Genomic DNA, 23,802 nt, shown 5'->3' with positions numbered 1-23,802 from the left:
GGAACAACAAGGAAAACCTAGGTCAACCTTCCAGATCCAGATCCTAAACATATTTAGCTGGAAATGTCATTCTTTGCTCAATAACACTTAATTATGTGAAGCGGATTGTAGGCTTTATAATACAACTGTGTGCTCGGAAGGAAGTCTCTGTATGTTAATGTTGCTTAAAGGTAAAGGGACCCCTGACCATTAGGTCCAGTCGTGGCCGACTCTGGGGTTGCGATGCTCATCTGACTTTATTGGCTGAGGGAGCCCAGTGTACAGCTTCTGGGTCATGTGGCCAGCATGATTAAGCCACTTCTGGCGAATCAGAGCAGCACATGGAAACGCCGTTTACCTTTCCGCCAGAGCTGTACGTATTTATCTACTTGCACTTTGACGTGCTTTGGAACTGCTAGGTTGGCAGGAGCAGGAACCGAGCAACAGGAGCTCACCCCGTGGCGGGGATTCGAACCGCCGACCTTCTGATCGGCAAGCCCTAGGCTCTGTGGTTTAACCCACAGTGCCACCCGCATCCCATTAATGTTGCTTACTCTCAGGTAATAAGGCTGCAAGCTTAGTCTGATTTATAGCAAACAAAGCAGCTGATTAGTAGTGATGCCAGTCATGCTTTTCCAAACCTGGTTGGACTACAACTCCATCATCCCTGACTATAAGACATTCTGGTTGGGGGTGATGGGAATTGTAGTCCAAAAGTTTTGGAGGAAGACTGGCCCAGAACACAAACTCACACGTTCTAACATTATGGTACTGTAGCTATCTTTATTTTAAATAAAGTTCTCAAAGGTTTAATACAACAGTAAGGTACCAACCAAAGGTGTACACTGGTTCCTGTTGATTTTAACCCTCCAAGGGATTTTTTAAAAAAATATTTCCGAAAGATAGGTCCCATATGATTCACCTAGATCGCACAATTTGTTCTGCAATGTGTACAATGAGGCACAATTTATTTTGGTTTTCCTAAGCATGAGAAGGAGCTGTACAGGGCACAATACACTAGAACTGCTGTAGCTCAACATGGATGAGAGCATGAGGAAAGGGGGACTATTGTCCTTCCTGCCGTAGTCCTTTGTTCCCCATACAGGGCATTCAGAATGTCCTCTGGGTGATGGCTTTTGGGTAGTGCAGAGATTTGCAGGAGAAAGAGAAAGTTGCTGTCATTAGTCTTGTCATCTGGGCAGGGACACAGGTGGTGCTGTGGTCTAAACCACTGGGCCTCTTGGGCTTCCCAATTGGAAAGTTGGCAGTTCGAATCTGTGCAACGGGGTGAGCTCTCATTGCTCTATCCCAGCTCCTGCCAACCTAGCAGTTTGAAAGCACATCAGCGCAAGTAGATAAATAGGTACCTCTGTGGTGGGAAGGTAAATGGCATTTCCATGTGCTCTGCTTTCCATCACTGTGTTCCGTTGTACCAGAAGCGGTTTAGTCATGCTGGCCACATGACCCGGAAAACTGTCTCTGGACAAACGGCAGCTCCCTCAGCCTGAATGCAAGATGAGTGCCGCAACCCCATAGTCCTTTGACTGGACTCAACTGTCCAGTGGTCCTTTACCATCTGGGTTGTCCTGGGCTCTTGGCTTTGCTGATGTGGTCCAAAGGAAAACAGAGCAATACGTTTTGGACCAGCTGGACTGCAGTAGTTCCCAGAAGGAGGCATACAAGACGCTATCTGACCGTCTTAGGGACTCCACTCCAGATTTCAATAGGGTTTGCTCTTTCTCCTGAAGCTATCCTGCAAGGCAGTGGAGGTTTACAGTCAGAGTTTTCCTTCTCCTAGACGGGCTACCTTCCTAGGTTGATGAGCCCCATCTGCCCCTCAAAAGAGGAAGACTGTACAGCGTACTGGACCCCAACGTCAAACTGCTGGTAATTTTATCCAGCCACCCTTCTGGCTTCTGAGATCTCAGCCTGCAATGCCCACACATTTTCAAACATATCTTCAAAACCGTTCTAGACTAGAAACTGTTTCCCCCATAAATTAAGAGTAAGATTATCCAATATCTTCAGAACTGTGTCCTGGCACACAGTCCCGACAACCATGTTAGGTGCATAGAAAGTTGCCTTATGCCAGGGGTCAGCAAACTTTTTCAGCAGGGGGCCGGTCCACTGTCCCTCAGACCTTGTGGGGGGCTGGGCTATATTTTTTGGGGGGGGAAATGAATGAATTCCTATGCCCCACAAATAACCCAGAGATGCATTTTAAATGAAAGCACACATTCCACTCATGTAAAAACACCAGGAAGGCCCCACAAATACCCCAGAGATGTATTTTAAATAAAAGGATACATTCTACTCATGTAAAAACACACTGATTCCTGGACCATCCGCTGGCCGGATTTAGAAGGCGATTGGGCTGGATCCGGCCCCAGCTTTAGTTTGCCTACCCATGCCTTATGCTGAGTCTGGACAATGATCTTCCAGATCAGTACAGTGTTGTCTTCATGTACTGTCCATGGTCCTGAAGGGTTTCAGACAGAGGTCTCTCCCACAGCTCCACTAGAAGATTGCAAGGATCAAACATGGGGACCTTTGGCATTCAAAGCAGAAAGACCTATGGTCAATTTCTGGCCTATGTAGTCACACAGACCCAAAGCGCCTTCACTTTTTAGCAGAAGTCCCTTCCAGTTCTGCCTCCAGGACATTTCCATCACTAATTTTGATCTCCAGAAGACTGATGCATCTGTCTGTGTGGTTTCACTTCTAACCTTTTAGTGAATAAGAGAGCTATGATTGCCTGCCATGGTCTGATAAATATGTGCGGCAGAGCCTGGCAGATCAAGTCAAAGAAATTAGAGTTGAGCCAAGCTGTTTTTCATCTGTGTCTTCCCCCACAGCTGCCAATACTAGCATTAGTGAATTGCATTTCACGGTGAATCTAGTTCCAGGTATATTAGCAACAGAGCTGCCTATTTAAATGCAACCGCCTCAGGTTTCTCTACGAAGCAAGCCATTCATGTGCAACCTCTAGGCATGAGACCAAAACTCAGGTATCAACCCAGATTTTGGCAGTACATTCAGACTCCTGCCTGAGAAATGGCACCAGGATTACAGGAATCACAGCAGCCTCTAGCATGGCAGATGGGTCAAAGATGTCATTGTTGTTGTTTTATGCATTTCCAAAACCAATGCAGACATTGCAGGAGGTTTTGAGTGTGGAAATCTGTCTTTTCAATTACTATTCTCTTCTATGAACTGACCTTGGAAATCTATCACCACAGAATCTTCTGAGAAGGATTCTACAATGTTTTGGCTGGGGCTGTCAACTCATTAAATAATTTTAGCAGATCAGTCTCTGGCTTATGAACGAACCAAGCCTGCATTTCTAACACCACAGAAGCCTCTGTTGGAATGACAGTGTATCATAAGGCAGCGTCATTTTAGGGGGCTGGGAGGGGGAGGAAATGTCCTAGATCATGCTTGGAAAATACATTTTTAAAATAATTATCAGATCTGTTTTGGAAGGCTGATTCTTTCGTTTTAAAAAGTTACGGATGGATTTGGGAAAGCTGCTTCTCTCTACAAAGCCCGAACAACTTGTCATGTAGCTTCCTCATCTGACAAGATTGCAGAAAGGAAAACAAATGGGAGACGATTGTTATTCTGAGCATACACTTTATAAAAATGAAATGTCAGGCTAAAAAACTTTGATGGCAATAGGAGAGTACGTTTTGGAAGACAAATTCCTCATTTATATGGCGGTAGCCGCCAGAGGTTGTGGGGAGAGTGGGGCTTGCATTTTGTTTGTTTTTTGTACACACTCATCTGCATAAAATAGTGGCATTTTTTTGCATTAGGGAGGACTGTGGAACACAGCAATATTGTATGCAAAGGCATCAGTCTATGCCTAAAAGACAAGAAGGAAGATCAGATTCCTGCTCGTACTGCAACTTCCCACCATATTGTATACCAAGCACATTCAGCAGGGAAAACTTGCATGTAGGATCTGTATGGGGGTGTTTCTCATTAATCCAAGGGAAGCTTTGGCCCTCCAGATGTTGCTGAATGACCCCTCCCATCAGCACCAGAAAACATGGCCGACAGCCAGGGATGATGGGAGTTGTAGTTCAGCAACATGGTTCAGCCCAGACACTGAGATCCAGCTCCGAGGGCCTTCTGGCAGTTCCCTCACTGTGAGAAGTGAGGTTACAGGGAACCAGACAGAGGGCCTTCTCGGTAGTGGCGCCCACCCTGTGGAACACCCTCCCTTCAAATGTGAAGGAAATAAGCGGCTATCTTCTTTTTAAAAGACATCTGAAGGCAGCCCTGTTTAGGGAAGTTTTTAATATTTAATGCGGTATTGTTTTTAACACTTGATTGGAAGCTGCCCAGAGTGGCTGGGGAAACTCAGCCAGATGCGCGGGGTATAAATAATAAAATATTATTATTATTATTATTATTATTATTATTATTATTATTATTATCTGGAGGAACCAAAGCTCCCCCACACCGGCGATAATTCCTGCAAATTGCAGAGTGGATTTCAAGAACTGGCTCTCATGGACATTCAAATCCTTTCTCACCATTTGGTCAAAAGGTAAACTGACTCCACTATAATGGAGCTGCATTTTAATGATATTTTATGCATTCATATCCATTCCCTTAAGCATTTGTTGTTACTTTTAATATTTAGATATCAATATCTGAGCCGCTGTCAACAAATTCCCCGCACTTGCCCTACGATTAATACATTATATGTTATCTCATTCAATCTCCCTAATGATGGTTTTCTTGGTTGTATTATGAATGTATTTTCCATAATATTACCAATTTCTTTAATCAGTCTAAAATGCCTGTTTTAGTTGTAATAAGAAAATAGGTTTTAATTTGCAGTCGTGTAAACCCTGTGGTCTAAACCACAGAGCCTAGGGCTTGCTGATCAGAAGGTTGGCGGTTCAATCCCTGCGATGAGGTGAGCTCCTGCTGCTCGGTCCCTGCTCCTGCCAACCTAGCAGTTCGAAAGCATGTCAAAGTGCAAGCAGATAAATAGGTACCACTCCAGCGGGAAGGTAAACGGCATTTCTGTGCGCTGCTCTGGTTCGCCAGAAGCAGCTTAGTCATGCTGCCCACATGACCCGGAAGCTGTATGCCGGCTCCCTCGGCCAATAAAGTGAGATGAGCGCTGCAACCCCAGAGTCGGCCACGGCTGGACCTAATGGTCAGGGGTCCTTTTACCTTTACCTTTAAACCCTCTGCAAAGAGCTTAATACAAACTAAGAATTGCTGTAGAATAATTATTATTAAATAAAAGCTGGAATGAAAAGGATGGACATTTGAGGTGACAGGGAGTGATATGAATCTTCTACCTGGGGTGTTAGATCTCTGATGACATAGACATGCCAGTTAACAGCTAAACGTTGCCATTACAAAATGGTAATGTGTACTAGATCTAAGCTGATCTGTATTGAGGTACCGGCATGGCCTTTAATTCCTATAATATCATCCTATTTACATTTGTGGAAAAATTGAAATGATAACTTACTTATCAAAAGACACCTATGCGTACCATTCATACCAAATAAAATTTCAGACTATTCATCAGCTCACTTTAGCAAGTATTCCAGTTATGTAAAGGCAAGTGAGGAGACAGGATTGCTAAATTTGAAACCCTATACAATACATACTGAACTCTGTGGGGCTTACTTCTGAGTGTGTGTTTCAAAGATCGGGGGAAATTGAAGCTATTTTGTGAAGCAATGAAAGCTGGTGATTAAGTGTTTATACTGAATTTACTATAGGTCTTTAAATCAGAGACGCAATATATCGTCTTTGGATTTCTTTGTTGAAATTGCGCTTGGAAAAAGTGTACATTTTGACAGGAAGGAAACCTCACTCTTCTCTGCTCAAATAATAACAACAAGCCTGCACTCTGTACTATTTCTTACCCTTTTCCGTTAGTTTAAAACGAGAAGCAGACATTAAAGAAGACCAACCACACGGCGTCATCTCCTTTCAACTTCTGTTAACAGGGGCATTAAAAAGACCCTCCTCAATATCAGCTGGAAAATGCCAAGTCATAAAAGTTGTACTTAAAAGGTGAGTAGGTGTAAATTCGGCACATGAGACTGTTTTCATCTAGGAAGCCGGTTGATTAGAGGCCAGTTGTCTTAATGAATTGGGAAGTTGCTGTCACATCTCAGTCAGTTGAGATTGGCACTTCTGGGGGGATCAAATGTTCACATGGGAGGTTCTCAGATATGGCATATTGGCCCTGATCTTGCTAGTATGTGACCAGAGGACACCGCCTTTGCGAGACACCAGTGAGATCAAGAAACCCAACCTGCATGGTTGTGCGAATCAGATTCTGGGGCTGCTTCACACATGACCCTGAGACATTCATCGGTCCAAGGCAGAGGATTTCAACCTTTTTGAGTCCACAGCTCCCTTGACCGACTGAAGATTGAATGTTTCTTGGCTTCAAATTACTGAATAAATTGTTGGAGTCATAAAAAAAACCAAAAAAAACCTATCACTCAGGCAGGAAATCTTGTTTTTTTATGGTGTCACCGAGCACGCCTACGATATGAGCTGCATAGCTCGAAAACCTTTAACATTATGAGATTACTGAGCGACTGAAAAGGTCTTTCCCCTTCCTGCCCCAATTTTTATGAGGTGGAAGAAAATTTAGAGACCCCCCAAATATGAATTCTACCTAGATATTATATATTAAAAACCTCTTTAGCCACAGGAAAAGAGAATGAGTCTGTTTCTTGGTTCTTTCCTAACGATAGTAAAAAGAGAATGTTATGTTTTTATCGTGTGATAGTGACTTCAGTGGTGAGATGTACAAAGGGCAAGAGGGATCCAAGTGGCATAATTTACAATGGCAAGTATTAGATCATTTTTCACAAGCACTTTTCTTTTCTTTTTCTTTATTTTTTTTGCAAAGTAATAATCATAAATAAATAAGAACAAAAATGTGCGCCCCAGCACTGAGACCATTCCATTGTAACTATCCAACCTCCCAAATTTTCAACACCTCTTGCAATGGTTTGACCCCTTTCCGTTCTAACAGTACAAATTTTACAAACAACCTCCATATTTCCTCAAAATAATTTCTCCTGCATATTCCCCATCTTACCTTAATGGCACATGTTAATTTATCATTAATAGCTATATCCCACACCTCTTTATACCATTCTTCCATTTTACAATGGCACCTCGGTTTAAGAACTTAATTCGTTCTGGAGGTCCATTCTTAACCTGAAACTGTTCTTAACCTGAAGCACCACTTTAGCTAATGGAGCCTCCCATTGCTGCCGCGCCACCACAATGCAATTTCTGTTCTCATCCTGAAGCAAAGTTCTTAACCCAAGGTACTATTTATGGGTTAGTGGAGTCTGTAACCTGAAGTGTCTGTAACCTGAAGCGTCTGTAACCCGAGGTACCACTGTATATTCTGCTTGCCCCTTCCACTTCTTAGCTATAATAACTCGTGCAGCTGTCAATAAATTTTGTGAGCAATTCCTTTGTAGCCTGTGAACCTTCCACACCATCGTTAATTGATAATAATGCTACCTCTGGACTTTCGATGAGCTTCAATCCAGTGGTTTCTGTTATCTCTTTAAAAACCCTTTGCCAAAAAAAATTGTACATGTTTAGACCTCCACCATATGTGAACATAATTCCCTGTTTCCTGGTACCCCCTCCACCATAACACACAATATTCCTTGTTTATTTGATTTAATCTAACGGTAAAGGTAAAGGTACCCCTGCCCGTACGGGCCAGTCTTGCCAGACTCTAGGGTTGTACGCTCATCTCACTCTATAGGCTGGGAGCCAGCGCTGTCCGGAGACACTTCCGGGTCACGTGGCCAGCGTGACATCGCTGCTCTGGCGAGCCAGCGCAGCACACGGAACGTCGTTTACCTTCCCGCTGGTAAGCAGTCCCTATTTATCTACTTGCACCCGGAGGTGCTTTCGAACTGCTAGGTTGGCAGGCGCTGGGACCGAACGATGGGAGCGCACCCGGGCCGCGGGGATTCGAACTGCCGACCATGCGATCGGCAAGTCCTAGGCGCTGAGGTTTTACCCACAGCGCCACCCGCATCCCTGATTTAATCTGACTGGTGTTAAATACCATCTCCAAATTAATTTATAATAATTTTCTTCTTGGGAAGTATGAAACTGCCTCATATCAGGTTAGACTACAGTGGTACCTCGGGTTAAGTACTTAATTCGTTCCGGAGGTCTGTTCTTAACCTGAAACTGTTCTTAACCTGAAGCACCACTTTAGCTAATGGGGCCTCCCACTGCTGCCGCACGATTTCTGTTCTCATCCTGAAGCAAAGTTCTTAAGCCAAGGTACTAGTTCTGGCCTCCCACTGCTGCCAGAGCACGATTTCTGTTCTCATCCTGAAGCAAAGTTCTTAAGCCGAGGTACTAGTTCTGGGTTAGCGGAGTCTGTAACCTGAAGCGTATGTAACCCAAGGTACCACTGTATTTGTGTATCTAACCATCAGTGAAGGCAGGTCATTAGGGTGAATAGACACTGACCCACCAACCATAGCTTGCCCTCAGCCAGCACCTAATGCCCACCATGTGCTATGCATTCAAAACAGAAAAAGGTATCAAGACCATTCCTCTGTGAGGTATGTTTTTTTTGGGGGACGTTACAGGCTTCCACATTCTTCTGCAGGTTTTTATATGTACATTTTGCTTCATGTTCACGGGAAAAGCCAAATGAGGTCTACAATTTCAGGAACGCTTTGTCTCTGCGTTCATATAAAACGGCAATCAAAGTTTAATAACCACAACCCAAAATGCTCAGATTTTAATTAGTCCATCTATTTTGGCTTATAGCTTGCTATCACAATTCGAGAGGAGTTCTGAGAAGCCCGTGCCATTGAAATTAACTCTTGCCCTCCACTGCCTGCAGTCCAGGGGATACATGACCTCCAACATTTCTCCACAGAAAGTAGGAACATCTTATTCCATAATAATAAATAATAATAATAATTGTATTATTTACGCCCACCGCCCCCCATCTTATTGGGTTGCCCCAGCAACTCTGGGTGGCTTCCAAAATATTATTAAAAGCATAATAAAACATTAAACATTAAAAAGAAAACTTCTCTATACAGGGCTGCCTTCAGTTGTCTTCTATTTTTTAAATAGAGATACACTCCAAGTATCTCTATTTTACAGGGACAGTCCCAGATTTAGAGAAGCCGACCTTGTTTCTGATTTGATCCGAGAATGTCCCGCTTTTCCTTAGGACATCCCTATTTTCACTGGAGAACTATTGGAGGGTATGGAGTTATCCGACTCCCGAGCTGTCTGAAGGCAGCCCTGTATAGGGAAGGTTTTTTTAAAAAATGTTTTATTACATCTTAATGTATGCTGGAAGCTGCCCAGAGTGGCTGGGGCAACCCAGTCAGAAGGCTGGAGTATGAACAGTAAAATTATTATTATGGAACAGAGTGTCTCTGTTTTCATTGTAGAAATGTTGAAGGGTATGTAGTGGTACCTGCTCAGTATGAGAAGGGCAACACAGTCCCCCCCCCCCCCAATCTCTCTCATGGCTAACAAAAACCAAGAAACAAATAGAAATAGAAGCTACTTGCGTGACACTGACACACAAACCCTATACATACACTATGTAGAAGAATGAAAGTTAGCCACCATCCCCTTCTCTCCCCCCAGCTCTCGCCTCCCCAACTTTATATTGTCTATAATGCCTGCATCTCACGCCGAATATGAATGATCTGTAGAAAGAAATCTATGAAGTGAAAGCAGAGATGCTGTACGGACCTTTGTAACCCAAGAGAATATTTAATAAAAACAATTTTTAAAAATAATATTTTTTTTAAAAAAGGGCAATACGGAGAGGAAAGGCCGCACGAATTTTTTATTATTATTATTATTATTATTATTATTATTATTATTAGTGATGGTGTTGATGATTATGATGATAACTCCGGAATTTCAGCTTGAGAGCTGCTTTTTGGTAAATACCAGCAAAGGAAGGCTGCTTTCATAATCAGCTCGCTGAGTTCTGGCTGACCCCTTCCCTTACTTTTGAGGATTTTAGGTGGAACTGCTGCCTGGCTATGACACTAGGGAGGAACAAGGATGAACACATTACTTCCCCCCCCCCCCCAGAGAACCCAGGAATTGTGGTTTACCTCAGCATTCTCGGGATTCTTGGGTGCTGTGCTTTTAATGCATGGTGTGTATGGAGACAGCGTAATTTTTGTTCCTGTACAAGGTTTCATTTTGACAGCCTCTCAGGGCCCTAAAGCAGGGTAGAAGTATTCTAAATAAATGAATAATCTAAAATCCTTGCAGCAATTCCAGTAGGTAAGTTATTATCCTCATGCCTGCACTGCAGATGGGGGAGCCATAAAAAAAAAGTTAATGGAAGCCCTGAGTGAGCTCAGAGCAAAAACACAATTCCAACCAGAGATTTCCCAACTTGTAGTACAGAACTATACACGTCTACTCAGAAGTAAGCCCCATTGAATTCAGTGGCACTTACTCCCAGGTAAAAAGGATAGTGGCTGTAATCTCCTAAACCATTATGCTACATCCGCTAGAAAGAGTCAGCCAAGCTCTGTCTAAATAATGTGACACTACTGTTCCTGCTAAATGTAGATAATGGGATTGATCGAAATGCCTTCAGAAAGAATTCCATTATTTTATCTGGCCATTCAGACCAATATGAGAAAATTATTCCAAGTAGAACATCTGTACTATTCTGTGGTGGTGGGTAGGCAAAAGGCAATATTGCCTCTAAAAGCTAATATATTTGCATATTATGATATTGTTTTGTGCAAGGAGCTGTAAGTGCTGTATAGGGGTTATAATAATTTTGAAGGCTTTTAATGCTTGTTTTTGGTGTGTGCTTTTAAAAGGAATGTTCATCATAATGGACATTTAGAATGTTTAGATCCAGAAAGAAGACAATGCGAACGCTAAAAATCTAAAAATCATTTCTCCATCTCCCCAGTTTAGTATATTTGGGGAGTGAAATGTGGGGAATCAATTCTGCGTTTGTGGTGTGTGTGTGTGTGTGTGTGTGTGTGTGTGTGACATAGTGGAACACATTTTATTGGAAGCAATTCCATGAGGAATATTTTATTCAACAGCATAACCTCCAACATTTCTCCAAATAGGGACATACCATTCCACTCTGGGCATCTTCCAACATATATAAAAACATAATAAAACAGTTTTTAAAAACCTTCCCTATACAGGACTGCTTTCAGATGGCTCTGACATCTTAGGGACATCCTAAGGAAAATGAAGGATGCGGGTGGCGCTGTGATCTAAACCATAGAGCCAAGGGCTTGCCGATCAGAAGTTTGGCAGTTCGAATCCCTGCAGTGGGGTGAGCTCCCATTGCTTGGTCCCTGCTCCTGCCAACCTAGCAGTTTGAAAGCACGTCAAAGTGCAAGTAGATAAATAGGAACCGCTCCAGCGGGAAGGTAAACAGCGTTTCTGTGTGCTGCTCTGGTTTACCAGAAGCTGCTTAGTCATGCTGGCCACATGACCCAGAAGCTGTCTGTGGACAAACCCGGGCTCCCTTGGCCAGTAAAGCGAGATGAGCGCCACAACCCCAGAGTCATTCACGACTGGACTTAACTGTCAGGGGTCCTTTACCTTTACCTTTTAGCCCTCCAAAATAAATTCCTAACACTGATTTATTCTTCATGAAGCACCATAGTCACTTTTTAAAAATATATACTATTTTGTTAAAGTCCGCAACTGGACTTAACAGTCAGGGGTCCCTTTACCTTTACCTTACAGGAAAAATGGGACATTTCTGGGATCAAATCAGAAACTGGGATGGCTTCTTTAAACCAGGAAATAGGAGCACTGGAAGGATATGTAATAGGAGTTTGTTGTCGTTGTGTCCTTGTCAGCCTAATTACCACTTTAAATCCAATCCAGTCAAATAAAATTGAAACCTAGGTGTTGATCCTGCGGCCTGTTTTCTATATTTCCTTTCCCACTGCCAGTTATTCCACAGGACACTGTTAAATGTAGATAAGAAGGCTCAATTGGTTTTGCTACAAGATGATAATCTCTCCCCCTCAACCACCACCACTTTTCTTTCTCACTATGGCCTGTTAGCTTAAATGGGTTTTAGCCAAAGGTTGATAATTATCATAGAGAGGAAAGTAACACTGCCAGGAGTTCATTTTCCATTTTGGCACTTGCCTTCCTTTGAATCCTCCCCACACCTTCGCCCCTTCCCCGTTTCCCATTTTGTCACTTCTTACGCCACCCCTCCCTCTATCATAAAAGGGTCTCCGCAGACAGGGAGGGCACAGATTTTCCCTGCTTGCAGCTTTGACAGGAAATCGTTCCCGATTTTCCCCTTGCCACAAATCGGGCCAGGATTTGGTGAGCATGGAAGGGAGCGCGGAGTCAGATAACTCTTCCTACTTCTCCTCATGGGACTGGAAGACTGGGCCTCTGGAGCTCAGCCAGAGCTCATCTCCCCAGAGCATCTCTCCATCCCCTTCCTTCGAATCCTATGCATCCTCGCCTTGTCCCCTTGTGATGGAGATGCCTTGTGCCAGCAGCAGCAGCGACAGCAGCAACAGGAGCTATAACCTGATGGACTTTCCTCCTGTCTATCTCCCAGGCCCTGGCCAGGGCAAAGCCCTCGCTAAGGGCTCCAAAGTCAGGATGTCCGTTCAGCGCAGGAGAAAGGCCAGCGAAAGGGAGAAGCTGAGGATGAGGACCTTGGCCGAAGCGCTGCACACTCTTCGCAACTACCTGCCTCCCGTCTACAGCCAAAGGGGTCAGCCTCTGACCAAGATACAGACGTTGAAATACACCATCAAGTACATTGGCGAGCTCACAGACCTGCTGAACAGCGTCAAGCAAGTATAGAGAGGCCTGGGAGACTCTGGGAAGGTTTCCTCACCGAGGAAGCGGGAGTCGTTTTTTCCTTTCTTTAAGGAGTAACTTTCCATCGGGCAAGCGTGGACCTGTTCAGAAGCTGCTCTGCAAACAAGCTGATCTAAAGGGAGCTGCCCATAGCTGCATGTTTGTATCGGACGAGGCAAAGGAGGACCAGATCTCAGTCAGGAACAATGGTGACAGTGTGGGTTTGAAAGGATCATGATTCCACGGAACAATTTTTTAAAATTAATTATAGCTGACCAAATTTCTTTTGCTTAGGTATGCTTTTGAATTGGTGATCTGTGGACTTCTTCTTTCTTTTTTTCCCTTTTTAAACCCTGTATGTTTGCTATCATGTCTCTTTGCTGTTTGTAGGCACTTTATATTAGCAGCAGGATAAAGATGTGTATGCTTAGTTGGAGAAATGCTTCTTCACTCATTTTTTACAGTAGCTTTGGTGGAGGAAAGGAAACAACAACTTTGAAATAAAAAGCTGCTTCCATATGGGTTGATTATATCCCTGAAAGAGATTAGCGTTGGAATTCTAATCCGAGATCGTTTTTAGTTGTTACTATTTAGAAAATATTCCTGCCCCACCCGCCACCCCCGCTGTCAAATATTCCCAGGATAGTTATATTTCCAACATAGAGTACATTGCTATGGTTCATTTCAATCTGAAAGCATCTATGCCTCTGCAAATGTAGAACTGCTGTCTATTGGATAGAGCTCAAAGCAAATGTATGGCAACCAGGAACAAAGAAAAGATGGTTAGTCTATTGCATGGGTAGGCAAACTAAGGCCCGGGGCCCGGATCTGGCCCAATTGCCTTATAAATCCAGCCTGCAGATAGTCCAGGAATCAACATGTCTTTACATGAGTAAATGCATTTAAAATGCATCTCTAGGTTATTTGTGGAGCCTACCTGGTGTTTTTACATGAGTAGAATGTGTGCTTTTATTTAAAATGCATCTCTGAGTTATTTGTGGGGCATAGGAATTCGTTATTTCCCCCCCAAAAAAAATATAGTTCGGCCCTCCACAAGGTCTGAGGGACAGTGGATTGGCCCCCTGCTGAAAAAGTTTGCTGACCCCTGGTCTATTGGTATCTAAACAGAAATAACTGATGCAGGAGGCATGTGTCCTCAGGGTGCATAAAGTAAGCTTAGTTCCAAGCAATGTACAAATTTCCTGGCAAGCAGTTCATGAGGTTTACAGCTGAGATGTGTAAGCTGTTAAAACAGGACAGGGCCCCTGTCTCAAAAGGGCTCCTGTGCAGACAGCATTGCGCAATCCATGTCTAGACCATCACATGTGATGTGTGTGAGTGTGTGTGAATGTACACGTGTCCCCAGTGTGTGTTTATGCAGTGATATACATGCACACGCAGCAGCTGGCTCATGTGACTGCCTGCACACTGGTTCCATGCTATTCCTGCATTTAGGCTGCAATCCTATTCCTGCATTTAGGCTGAATCCACACTTTCCTGGATTCACAGGGTTGCCATATTTCAAAAGGTTGTTGAGCTTTTCTGGCACAAAGTTCTTCAAAATCCGCCCCCCACAAATGATTTTTTTAAAGCTGTTTTTTAGGAAATTTAGGAAATTTGCCCCCCAAACCCCCCATCACCTGATTTGGGTTGCCATATGCCCAGGTTTCCCTAGCCATTTTTACTGATTTTTGGAAATTCCACCCAGACGCTATTTCCAACGGAAGAATCCCAGATATGTCCAGGAATTTTCCAACATATGGCAGCCCTAGCCTGGAAGCCGGTCCCATTGAATTCAGTGGGGTTGGCTTCTGAGTAGACTGGGCTGAGCTTAAAAGTCCTTTGTTGAATAGCAACTGCATTACATTTGAAGGAGCCCCCACATACCTGAGTGACCAGGAAGTCTTTAGTATTATAGAATAAGGATTTTAACTGCTGAGTGATAAAATGTAGCAGGTTTGATCCCCGTCTGGGACAACTGCACATTCCTGCATTGCAGGCTGTTGAACTAGATGATCCTCAGGGCCCTTTCCAATTTTACAATTCTCTGATCCCTTGGTGACTTGCTTGCACCGCTATCAGCCTCTTGTGATCTGCTCTTTGCAGAATCTGCAGCTGGGAAATAATGCCTTTTTGGGACCAACTTTGGGGCAAGCTTTGTGTTCTCCTGAATTCTTGGATCAAGCAAGATGTTACACAAAGCAGGGCAACAAAATCTGCCTGTGTTTTTTTTAAGTTGCTTCTTTCCTTTCTTGTTTTTTCTCCTCCTTCCCCTTTCCTGTTTTGTGTAACACCTTGCCTGATGAAACAGTCTGGGGAACTCGGAACCTTGTTGCACTTTTGTGGTGGAATCTACACACATAAAAACCGTTCTGAAATTTATTTTATTTTATTTAAAAGCGTTTTTAAAAATACACTGAGTTTTCCATAAGACTCACCATCACCATCTAGTGTATCATACTTAAAACACACTTAAAATGTTTTATTTGCATCTGTATAGCTGAGTCCTGCGACATTTCCATGAAGCTATTGCCCAGCTGTGAGTTTTGACTTCCCAACTCCTTAGGGGTTAGTACAGCTACCTTTGGTTTTCTATAATCTTCTCTGGCTGCAATCCAGATTGTTTAGATGCCAGCCGCTGCTGTGCTTTCCACAGGCATCAAGGAGCTAGAGATTTCAGGACTGCATCCGTAACAATCTTGTGATTGCTACCCAGAGTCCAGCCCATGAAGGCAAAAGCCCAAAGCAGGGTTCTCCAAAGTACATGGCTTCCCTTACCTTGCATGGGTTCCAATATAAGAAGTGTGAAGTGTCCCATCTTCCTCAGTGCTCTGTGTTCTGATGGCGAGCATATGAGACACAGCTCTGTCACACAGTCATTCCACAGGCCCAACCACAGAATCAGAAGAATATTTTCATCAGCCACTAGCCATAGCAATAAAATAAAACACAACGTACAGTGGTACCTCGGGTTACATACGCTTCAGGTTACATACGCTTCAGGTTACAGACTCCACTAACCCAGAAATAGTACCTCAGGTTAAGAACTTTGCTTCAGGATGAGAACAGCAATCGTGCTCTGGCGGCGCGGCGACAGCAGGAGGCCCCATTAGCTAAAGTGGTGCTTCAGGTTAAGAACAGAGTCAGGTTAAGAACGGACCTCCGGAACGAATGAAGTACTTAACCCGAGGTACCACTGTACTGAAGATAGAGGCAAAAAATTAACTATACAAAATACATTTTGGAGGTTTACATCAATAATCAAATAGTAGATCTTATTCTAATTGCCCCTGCTAATTTTTTTTGCAGTTTTGGCTGTCACCTGATTATCTTGATCTGCTAGAATACAGTAGCAAATGGTTGAGAGACCTGGACTGGATAGTAGCAGACCCTAACCTCACTCCTCAAATAGTTATAAAGAGTGCAAGCCAAAAACACATGAGCTACTGATTCAATATTGCCATCTCCACATGGACATAAGCATTTTTCCAGCAGAATTTTTTGAAATTGACCCTCAAATACAACCGAAGACAGTATATTTAAGGCCCAACCATACTGGGGTGAGAGGAAGGATTTATCAAGCAGGTCCATTTTGTCTTGTGGTAAAGTGCTTATGGGGTAGCTCGCTTGGTAAAAGGTAAAGGGACCCCTGACCATTAGGTCCAGTCGTGGCCGACTCTGGGGTTGCGGCGCTCATCTCACTTTATTGGCCGAGGGAGCCGGCATGCAGCTTCTGGGTCATGTGGGCAGCATGACTAAGCTGCTTCTGGCGAAGCAGAGAAGCACGGAAATACCATTTACCTTCCCGCTGGAGTGGTACCTATTTATCTACTTGCACTTTGACGTGCTTTCGAACTGCTAGGTTGGCAGGAGCAGGGACCGAGCAACAGGAGCTCCCCCCATCGAGGGGATTTGAACCGCCGACCTTCTGATCGGCAAGTCCTAGCCTCTGTGGTTTAACCCACAGCGCCACCCACGTCCTAGCTCACTTGGTAGGGCACTCTTAATCTGAGCGTCATAGGTTCAAGCACCACATCAAGCAAAAGATTCCTTCATTACAGGGGGTTGAGCTAGATGACCCTCGGGGTCCCTTCCCACTCTCCAATTTTATGATTCTCTGGTTCTATGATGGCTGGAATTCAAGACATCTTTACTTAGAATAAAGGCCCATTTATTTCAGGAGCCCTTACTCCAAGGTAAGCAGTGTTATGATTGCAGCCTAATTCTTCAGTTGTACAAAGATAATCAAAATTTTAGGGAAATTTACATACGTGCGAATAAATCTCTACCCAAGCATACTTTGAAATATTGGGATATTCCTTTCTTATTTATTTTATTTATTGGTTTTGTCAAATAATTTCAGCTGCAGGCAACCTTTACATGTAGTAAGAACAGAAAAATGCAGGGTGGCATTCAACTGGATTTTAAACAGAGTAGAGCCACCAAAAGTAATGAGCATGATTAAGTCAGGTCCATGAATTTTGATGCACCTACTCTGAGTAAAATTGAGTTGAATACCACCCACTGTCCTTTGAAATAAAGTGTGCTGTAATGTTTTAGTATCCATCTGTCAGAGCTGCCTCCAGGTCCCAGCTCACAGAGGACCAACGCTAGGCTGTAGTTATGTACAAAAGTCTTTATTGAGATTCAGTCTCCATTTTAAAGCCGCAGCGTGCAGCTCTACGTCCCGACCTTAGACCGGCGAAGTCCTGTCTGAGTCTCCTCCCCTTCCACACCAGTTTAAGACTCTCGCTTTGCTCCACCTCTTCCTAAATTCCTTTCTCCTCTGGGCCCTCCTGCCCGCTAGGGTCTCATCCTTCCTGGACTCCTCTGACGCTGACCCTGACGATTCTTGCCCCTCCTTCCGGCGGGCTTTAGGACCTGGTTCCCTATCCGGGCTACCTTCTGTGCCGCTCGCCTGTACCTTTGAACTTGGCGCGCGCGCCCAGCCTGCAACTTTCCTCTTAACCGTTAACTCGCTCTCTGATGGAGGCGTGGTCCACCCTGACTCATCTTCTCTCGCTGTTGGTGCATGTGTGGGCTCTGACACCTGGGACTCCTCCCCCCCACTACGCTCTGGTGGGGAAGCTGGTCCTGATTTGCAACTGCTGCTCTGGGAGTCCCCGCTGGCCCCTTGCTTCTGGGGTGTCCCCCTTGGGTCGCCCCTTGTCCTGCCCATCGGCGCCCCCTTCTGTGAATCTTCCGATTCGCTGGAGAGGCTCATGGAATCTATCGAGCTGCTGTCATATTCTCCTACGCTGCCCTCGGATTGCTCCCCCTCGCTTTCCATGTCCTCTCCTCCCTGCGCTCCCGCTGAGTCCCTGACATCCATCCCCCCCTCGAAGCCCCCCCTTCCCCCCTCCCCCTCTTCTGGCGTGGGTTCCGGGTGCTCCAATGCTATGGGGGTGCCTGCCGGATACCGGTCTTCCCCCCTGGCATGCTGCCAGTCCGTGACGGGTACATCGACGTCGCTCTCCTCCGCTTCCATCTCGTTGCCGGCGTGCTCGAAACCAGGATCCTCCCCCAACCCGTCCATGCCCCCTTGTTCCCCCATTTCCTCTGGGTAGTCTGCGTGCCAGGGCCCTCTGAGCAGTCTCCTGCGCCACTCCTCCTCGGGTTGAGTGTCCCACCAATAAGAGCGCTCCGCACCCAAGTCTGAGACCGACCCCTCCGGCGAGGTAGTCTCTGGAACCGTCTCCTCAGCCGAGGAGAACCCCTGAAACGTACTGGCTGAGAGTGTGGGGGTGAAAAGATATTCATCAAAATAATCCTCCGGCATGGGCCTGTGTGGGAAGAGTGCGTGGAACTCGTCTTTGAGGTAGTGCTCCTCCACCGCATAGTACGGCACCCAGCTGTTGGCGCTGGCCGGGGCACCTTCCCTTGCGATGAGATATTCGACGCCCTCTTCCCCCCATCTCGAGTCCAAAATCTCCGTCACCTCGTTGAGTGGCCCCGCCCTCGGCGACCCCCCTGTCATGGGTGCATCTCTAAGCGGACTGGGAGCTGTTCCTGGCTCCTGAAACCTGTGAGGTGCCTTGTAGGGCGTTAGCACCGATCTATGAAAGACCGGGTGCATTCTGGAACCCTCCGGTAGTGTCAAACGGAAAGCCACTGGGTTGATCTGTGCCTCGACTAGGTAAGGGCCCAACTGCTTGTGTCCTAGCTTCTTCTTAGCTAAGGATCTGGCCGGCACTGCCTGGGCCGCTAACCAGACCCAGTCCCCTACCCGTATGTCCTCCCCCACTCTTCTGTGTTTGTCTGCTTGCATCTTGTATACGTGTTTTGCTAGGTCTAACTGTCTACGGAGCTGTTCATGGACCTCCTGTAACTCCTCTGCCAATGCCTCTGCTCCCTGTGGCTCCCCCTCCCCCTCTTTCTCTAAGCCCGGGAAGGTCCTGGGATGTCGCCCGTGGTTGGCAAAAAACGGTGTCACCCCCGTGGACACGTGTTGTGTGTTGTTGTAGGCAAACTCGGCCAGGGGCAGATAGTCCACCCAGGTCGAGGGCTGCTGGTTGGCGTAACATCTCAGGTACTGCTGCATGACGGCGTTGACCCTCTCCGCTTGTCCGTTGGTCTGCGGGTGTCTTGCCGACGCTAGGTTGACCTTGACGTTCAGGATTCCCATCCGCTTCCGCCAGAAACTCGAGATGAACTGGCGCCCCCTGTCGGACAGGATAGACCGTGGCAGGCCGTGCACCTTGAACACGTGGTCTATGAACAGCTTGGCTGTCTGTTCCGCTGTGGCCACCTTCGCGCAAGGAATGAAGTGCGCCATCTTGGTGAACATGTCGACTACCACGAGTACTGCTGTTTTGCCCCTCGAGCTGGGCAGGTCAGTGACAAAGTCCAAGGCTACCCTCTCCCACGGTTCGGACGGGGTCTGTAGCGGTTCTAACAGTCCCGCCGGCGGTCTGTGTACTGGCTTGGCCCTTTGGCAGGTGTCGCACCTCGTGACGTAATCCGCGACTTCTCCCCGCATCTTGGGCCACCAAAAGTCTCTGGCTACTAATTCCACTGTCTTTTCCTTGCCGAAATGTCCGGCGCTGGGTGCGTCGTGTAGCTGTTGCAGTACTGTCGCGCGGAGTTCATCTCCCGGTACGTAGATGGCCCCCTTGCGGAGGAGCAGTCCGTCGCGTATCTGGAACTCGTCGTCCTTCGCCGTGCCGCTGCGCACCTCCTCCATCTTGGAGCGCGCGAAGGAATCTGTTAGCAGCTCGCGCCGTATCGCTTCCAGGTCTACTGTGGCAGAAGCGCATGCCCACGCCTTGGGTGCGAAAATGTGTTTGGCCGCTACCGGTGCTGCTTCCTCCAGATACTGCGGCTTCCTGGATAGCGCATCAGCCATGACGTTGTTGTCTCCGGGGATATATTCTATCCTGAAGTCGAAATCCGCAAAGAACTCCGCCCAGCGGATGTGTCTCTGGTTCAGGAACCGCGCCGTGCGCCAGTACTCCAGGTTCTTATGGTCCGTGCAAACTTGCACCGTGTGTTTGGCTCCGATGAGGAAGTGCCGCCACGCCTTGAATGCTGCATGAATGGCCAGCAACTCTCTGTCCCAGATGGTGTAGTTCTGCTCCGACTTGCTGAGTTTCCTGGAGTAGAAAGCACACGGCCTCCAATCCCCTTGCAGGTCTCGCTGCAACAGGACTGCCCCCACGGCTCTGTCGGAGGCATCCGTCTCCACCCTCATGGGCTTGCTGGGGTTCACATGCAGCAGTTGTTCCTCGGAAGCAAAAAGACGCTTGAGTTTCTGAAAGGACTGCTCCGCCTGCTCCGTCCAGATGAACTTCTTCTTCTTGGAGCTGAGGGTGTCCGTGATGGCCGCCGTCTGCATAGCGAAACCCTTGATGAACTTGCGATAAAAGTTAGCAAAGCCGACAAACCTCTGGACCTCCTTCCGATTGCGCGGGCTCTTCCAGTCCAGTACTGATCGTACCTTGGCACTGTCCATGGCGATTCCCTTGTCGGACAGCTTGTAGCCCAGGAAATCCACCTCCGTCATGTCGAACTGGCATTTCTCCAGCTTGGCGTAAAGCCTGTGCTCCCGTAGTCTTTGCAGGACTTCCTTGACATCTCCCTCGTGAGCCTCCTGCGATTCCGAGAAGATCAGAATGTCGTCCAGGAAGCAGACACACTTCTTGTAGAGGAGCCCCGCTAACACGTGATGCATGAATGCTTGGAAGCAGTGGGAGCCATTTTGTAAACCGAAGGGCATAACCCTATACTCATAGGTGCCCAAGGGCGTGAACATGGCCGTCTTCCACTCGTCGCCCTCCCGCATGCGTATAAGATTGTACGCCCCTCGTAGATCCAGCTTGGTGAAGATGCGTCCCTTCCTCACCGTCGCGAGCAAGTCGTCGATCTTGGGCATCGGGAAAGCCGTGGGCTTGGTTTTCGAATTTAAAATTCTGAAATCAACTACAAGCCTCTTCTGGGGCGTGTCCTTCTTCTTCACAAAGAACACAGGACTGCCCCCCACTGCTTTGGATTCTCGGATGAATCCCCGCTTCAAATTGTGATCTATGAACTCCCTGAGCTCTTGCAGTTCGTCTTCAGACATGGAGTACAGTTTTCCGGTCGGCAGCGTTGCCCCCGGCAGGAGGTCAATCTTGCAGTCGTAGGGTCTGTGGGGAGGCAGCTTGTCCGCTTCCTTCTCGCAGAAGACCTCCAAAAACGCCTTGTACTTGTCGGGTACCGCTTGCAGCATGCCCAGTTGTAGCTGTGGGTCATCCTCTTGCCCCTCGTCCTCCTGGTTAGTCATGATGCAATGTTCTGCGCAGTAGGAGGAGCAGAAGGTCAATTTACGCTGGTACCATGCCAATGCCGGGCTGTGCCTGTCCAACCAGCTCATGCCCAACACTATGGGCGTGTCTGACAGTTGGGTGACGTTGAAGCTGATAACTTCGCGGTGATTTCCAATACGCATCACCATTGGCGGCGTTTGCTGTACCACCTGTCCCCCCAGCAATTCTCTTCCATCGACTGTCACTACTTTCAGGGGCATCGTGGCAGGCAGGAGCGCTATGCTATGTTGCTTGATGAAATCCACCCCCATAAAGTCTGCATTGCTACCAGAGTCAATGGTAATAGGCACTTCCATGGTGAGCCCATTGGGAAGCTGGAGTGTTGCGGTGAGCTGCACCACTGGTTTGGGCGGGAGGGGGTCTGTGGGCTGTAAGATTCCTGGGGACTGCTTTACTGATTCGTCTGGCTGGGCCCCAGCGGCTCTGCTTCCAGCCAGACTTCGTCGTTTCCCTGCTGCGGTTCCCTCTGCTGAACTGCTTCTGTTACTTTTGCTGAGGCTGCATTGTGCTTGTGGAGCCTCTGGGGGCACTCTTTTGCCATATGCTGAGCACTTTCGCAGATGTAACACTTCCTGTTCCCTCTAGGAGGCTTCACCTTGGCTGCTCCTGGTGTGAGGGCTCTGGTCGCTGACTGAGCCTTGGCACCACCTATCTCCATCGGCTCCTCTCCCCCTCCCAGTGGAGGCGTGGATTGAGCGCGCGCTGAGTCTCTGGGAAAGAAAGGAGGTGCCCTTGCTGGCGTGCGTCCCCAACGCCCTTCATCTTTGCTCCAGGGACGTTCTTCCAGCCGCACCCCAATCGTCAGCGCCTTCTGGACCACTTCTTGAGTGCTCCGGGGTCTCTCCCCCCTTGCGATTTCGTCTTTCACAGCCCCGTTGAGCCCCTCCCAGAACAGGTCCCTGACGGACGCTGAGTCCTTTTCCCATCCCAGCGCGTTGACCAATGCAAAAAAGCGGGAATGATATTGCCTTACAGTGGCTCTGCCTTGTTTCAGACCGTGAATCTCTCTTCTAGCGACATCCACATCTATCTCTGATAAAAAACAAGCGTCCATCGCCTTAATGAAGGCTTTTGCGTTTTGGAGGGCTGGATCATTATCTCTCCACAGATTGCGCAACCACGCTTTAGCTTCTCCATGGAGATGCGTTAGTATGAAGCCTACTTTCTCCTGCTCATCTCTAAAGTCCTTCTCCAGCAACTTTAGCGCAAAAACTACGTCTGCTCTGAAGTTAGGATATTGCTGCAGACTCCCATCGAAATGCGACACCAGGCTCCCCCCTCTCTTCCCGAGCCCGATCCCTTCGGATTTGGCTGCCGGTGGCCCCTGTTTAGTCAACATTTCCAACCTGTTTTGCAGATCCTTGCAGACAGCATCTGATTCCTCTTCTCTCCTCCTTGCCGCTCGTATTTCTGCGTTAAGTTGTACCACTGCTTCTTGCAAAGCTGCCAGTCGTTCTTCTGTAGTCATCTTGTGCTGCTTTTGTGAGCTCGCGAAGCACCAATCTTCGCCCCTCGCTGCTTCCTCTCACGTTGCGAGGTTCTTTGAAATTAGAGACAGGACTTACTGTCAGAGCTGCCTCCAGGTCCCAGCTCACAGAGGACCAACGCTAGGCTGTAGTTATGTACAAAAGTCTTTATTGAGATTCAGTCTCCATTTTAAAGCCGCAGCGTGCAGCTCTACGTCCCGACCTTAGACCGGCGAAGTCCTGTCTGAGTCTCCTCCCCTTCCACACCAGTTTAAGACTCTCGCTTTGCTCCACCTCTTCCTAAATTCCTTTCTCCTCTGGGCCCTCCTGCCCGCTAGGGTCTCATCCTTCCTGGACTCCTCTGACGCTGACCCTGACGATTCTTGCCCCTCCTTCCGGCGGGCTTTAGGACCTGGTTCCCTATCCGGGCTACCTTCTGTGCCGCTCGCCTGTACCTTTGAACTTGGCGCGCGCGCCCAGCCTGCAACTTTCCTCTTAACCGTTAACTCGCTCTCTGATGGAGGCGTGGTCCACCCTGACTCATCTTCTCTCGCTGTTGGTGCATGTGTGGGCTCTGACACCTGGGACTCCTCCCCCCCACTACGCTCTGGTGGGGAAGCTGGTCCTGATTTGCAACTGCTGCTCTGGGAGTCCCCGCTGGCCCCTTGCTTCTGGGGTGTCCCCCTTGGGTC

General features: G+C 47.1%; 2 protein-coding genes across 2 annotated transcripts in view; both read left to right on the top strand.

The window, feature by feature from the left end:
- KCNS3 (potassium voltage-gated channel modifier subfamily S member 3) overlaps positions 1 to 23,802 on the top strand; it is a 98,318-nt gene that overhangs the window by 6,810 nt on the left and 67,706 nt on the right. The window lies entirely within an intron of this gene.
- On the top strand, positions 11,801 to 13,259 carry MSGN1 (mesogenin 1). Its single transcript, XM_079970905.1, has one exon. The coding sequence runs from the start codon at positions 12,355 to 12,357 to the stop codon at positions 12,841 to 12,843; it is 489 nt and encodes a 162-aa protein (XP_079827031.1). The 5' UTR covers positions 11,801 to 12,354; the 3' UTR covers positions 12,844 to 13,259.

This window comes from Podarcis cretensis (genome assembly GCF_951804945.1).
Source record: "Podarcis cretensis genome assembly, chromosome: 3".
Taxonomy (NCBI): Eukaryota; Metazoa; Chordata; class Lepidosauria; order Squamata; family Lacertidae; genus Podarcis; species Podarcis cretensis.
This window is presented reverse-complemented; position numbering and strand designations above follow the sequence as displayed.

Excerpts from the sequence above, each read along its gene's own strand:
- MSGN1 (XM_079970905.1), top strand. The coding sequence starts at position 12,355 with ATGGAAGGGAGCGCGGAGTCAGATAACTCTTCCTACTTCTCCTCATGG.